The following is a 3,780-nucleotide window of genomic DNA, read 5'->3' as shown; positions in this document are numbered from 1 at the left end:
TCAATATCTGCTTTGAGGGTCAGATTTTACTGAAAAACAGCTGGCTCTAAGTGAAGAGAGAAAAAAAATCTGGATGTGCACAGGAACCCAGTGGCAGCTCCATGTGAGTACAGCTGTTCTCACTGTGAATGATCAGATGTTCAGAATGAGGCCTGTTCTGGTAAAACTGCTGAATTAATGGAAGCAACAACAGCAACAAGAGTTGGACCGATACCAACTGAAGATGTGGTCTGTGATTCCTGCACAGGCCTGAAGCTCAAAGCCCTGAAGTCCTGTCTGGTGTGTCGGGTGTCCTACTGTGAGCTCCACCTGCAGCCTCATTATGTCTCCCCGGCTTTTGAAAAGCACAGACTAGTGGAACCTTTAAGAAACCTGCAGGAGAAGTTTTGTCTTCGCCATGATGAGGTGATGAAGATTTTCTGCCGCACTGATCAGCAGGCCATCTGTATTTTTTGTCACATGGACGAACACAAAGATCATGACACAGTATGTGCAGCGACAGACAGGAAGGAGAGGCAGATTGAATGTCGGACAAAAGTCCAACAAAGAATCCAGAAGATTGAGAGAGATGTAAAGGTGCTGCAGGCGGAGATGGATGCTATAAATCGCTCTGCAGATGAAGCAGTTAAGGACTCCGAGAGGATCTTCACTGAATTAGTTCATGTCATCCAGCAGAGGAGCTCCGCTTTAAAGGAACAGATCAGATCCCAACAGAAAGTGGAGGTAAACCTTGTCAGAGAACATCAGGTGAAGCTGGAGGAGAAGATCACTGAACTACAAGAAAAGAATGACGAACTGGAGCAGATCTTACACACTGATGACCACATCCAGTTTTTACAAAGTTATTCTGTGCTGACCAATCTGAGTGAATCAGTAGAGTCCCTAAGCATCAATAATCTATCTCTGGCGTATTTCAAAGAGGTGACACACGCTGTGGCAGAAACCTGCAAAAAGGTCCAAGACGTTCTCACTGAGACATGGCCAGAAATCTTATCAAAAGTGGTCAAAGTGGAGGCTTTACTGCCACATCCGGAACCAAAGAGCAGAGAGGAATTTTTAAGATATTCCTGTCGGCTCACGCTGGATCCCAACACGGTGAACCCATGGCTGGGGCTGTCTGAAGATGGCAGGAAAGCAACAGTGATGAAAGAGAAGCAGAATTATCCTGATCACCCTGACAGATTCACTGACTGGCTTCAGGCTCTGAGCAAAGAGAGCCTGACTGGGCGCTGCTACTGGGAGGTGGAAAGGGGCACGGGGGGGATTTCAGTGGCTGTTGCGTACGAGGATATCAGCAGAACGGGGAATGAAAGTGGGTTTGGAAACAACAACAAATCCTGGACATTTGGATGTTTTGACGTTACTTATTATTTTAGGCATAATTTTGAAAAACTTTTACTCTCAGGTCCAAAGTCCTCTAAAATAGGAGTTTTTCTGGATCAAAGGGCAGGAATTCTGTCATTTTATAGCATCTCTGATAAGATGACACTTCTTCACAAAGTCAAGACCACTTTTACCCGGCCGCTGCGTGCAGGAATTTGGGTTTATTGGGTCGGAGACACAGCAGAGTTCCTTACACTAAAACAGACACATGTACTTTAATGGATCTAGTTTAACAGTAATATTCACCTTTAATTCAATTCAAAGTTTTCTATCTAAGGAAAACCAGTTGATTGCATTGACTCATTGACTCAAATACAATCCCTCACACTAAGCATGCTTGTAGCGACAGTGGAGAGGAAAAACTCCCTTTTAACAGGAAGAAACCTCCAGCAGAACCAGGCTCAGTGTGAGCGGCCATCTGCTGAGGCCGACTGGGGTTCAAGGAGACAGAAGCAGAGATACAAAAAGCAGCTGCAAAAGGCGGCCCCGTCCAGGAAACACACAGCCAGGCAGACGAGCTCCGAGCCAGCTCCCATGTCAGAGGACGAAGAGAGCACATCCAGCCAGTCACAGTCAGAGAAACAGGACCACACTGGAAAACAGGCCGATCTCCAGCATCTATAAACAAGGGTGTTGATGGAAGCAGCACAGTTGATGTTTCTCTCCAGGATGGCGTCACAGCCAAACAGGAACAGACGAGGCCTTACAATCCTTTATTAAAATTTGCAGTCTTTTACATAACTCTAATGGAACAGAGCTAGGGGAGCAGAACTAGGGTTAATGTCTTTGTTCAAATTGTGATCTTGCAGCCTCTCCATGGCATAAATGGCGTCTCTCCATCGGTGGTTCTAGATAGGGGCCATCGGGGGCCAGCGCCCCTGAAGAACTGGTCCTGGCCCCTGTAATGTAATACTAAGTATTGGCAAGCACTTTATAAGCAAGCACTGTTAAAAAAAATTACTTTACTTTATTAGCCTATTGGAATTATTTAATCTTTTCACTGTTTTATTTCAACAATGATTTAAAAATTAAGGTTTTGCACTTTTATTTTCAGTCTTGTTGAAATAGGATCACAGTTTTAGGGGACATCAACTGCAGTTTTCTGGGGAATAACTGATATTTAAAGAAACTGACATGCCGATTCTTATTTTGACTTATTTCTTCTCTATTGTATTTCTTAAAAAATACCTTTTTTAAGAAATAAAATAAAACTTGCTCAACTGGCCAACTTGCTGCTCTCAGGGGTAAACAAAAAATAAAAAAGTTTAGAGCATTTACAGTGGAAAAGTTTCAAACACTGGGAGAAGTAGAGAAGATCTGTGGTTAAGATAAGTTTCACTTCTAAGCATCGGCCAATAAGCAATCTTCCAAAATTAAGGAAATCACTCCTACTTTTTTAATGAACTTTGGTGTTGTTTTAGATTTAACTGTCAGTTTCCAAATGACTTCCAAACCAAGTGAAAATGGGTTGAAAAGACTTCATGTTATGCATCCAAACAGCTACAGTTGGTTGAAAATTGAAAGGTGAAAAGCTGTAATTTTCAGATTGTTGAAAAGTCGTTAAAAATATATATATATTTTAAAGACTTTTTTTGGACTAAAATTGGATGAAATCAGACGGACAAAACACAGCCTAATTTAAACTATTGCTGGACTAAATTAAGACTATGACGACCAAACAGATTCATCCCAAATACAAACATCTGTTTTTTTTGGCGGGTGGGAATCTTTGTGAATGTGAATCAAATAACATTCAAAGATGTTTAATTTGAGATCATGTAGCTCATAGAAAGTAAATGGAATTAACTTTCAGTGGTTGAGGGGATTTCTATTCTACTGTCAATGCTTACTCTCTCAGAAGGGATTGCTGCAAAATTAGTGACCTGATACAGTTTGCCAGGGTTCCTTACACAGATAAACTTTTGACCAAATGAAACAATACAATGAACATTTAGGGTTGGTAGAGGAAATTGTCTTAGATTTACGATCAGATTAGTCTGAGTTTCATTAAATCAAATGTTTGCATTATCTGTTTGCACTGGTATAAATTCAGTTTATTGTCTTTCTGTATATTGATTGTGTCATTGGTTTTCTCGTTAAGTTCCATTATAAGAAATTTTGATATGAAATATTGCTATATAGAATAAGTGAAATAATAAAGTACCTTTTTGCCAGATGTAACCTACCCTTTTTGCTTTGATTTAAGTTAAAAGCTTTTAATTTGTTCAGGGATTACTGATGACTATTGTACAAAGAAAATACTGCTGGAACATTTCACAGTTTGATAAATGGCACCTCACCACCTAAACCTCAGTAACCTGTTTCCCATGGTTACTGTTCTGTATTTTTTCTTACAACCTAGATCAGTACACAGTACAACCAACGAAATTTAAACAT

The 3,780-nt window shown here is 40.6% G+C and overlaps 1 protein-coding gene across 1 annotated transcript; it reads left to right on the top strand.

Annotated features, from left to right (window-relative positions):
* Window positions 1–1,602, top strand: LOC107082294 (tripartite motif-containing protein 16-like). Its single transcript, XM_015370937.1, has one exon. It carries the CDS (start codon window positions 178–180, stop codon window positions 1,600–1,602), a length of 1,425 nt encoding a protein of 474 aa, XP_015226423.1. The 5' UTR covers window positions 1–177.
* Window positions 1,603–3,780: the final 2,178 nt, after the last annotated feature.

The sequence above is a fragment of the Cyprinodon variegatus genome, unplaced genomic scaffold (genome assembly GCF_000732505.1).
Source record: "Cyprinodon variegatus isolate N-32 unplaced genomic scaffold, C_variegatus-1.0 Scaffold0, whole genome shotgun sequence".
NCBI classification, from domain to species: domain Eukaryota; kingdom Metazoa; phylum Chordata; class Actinopteri; order Cyprinodontiformes; family Cyprinodontidae; genus Cyprinodon; species Cyprinodon variegatus.
Note: the sequence above shows the minus strand (reverse complement) of the source record. Positions and strands in the feature narration are given on the sequence as shown.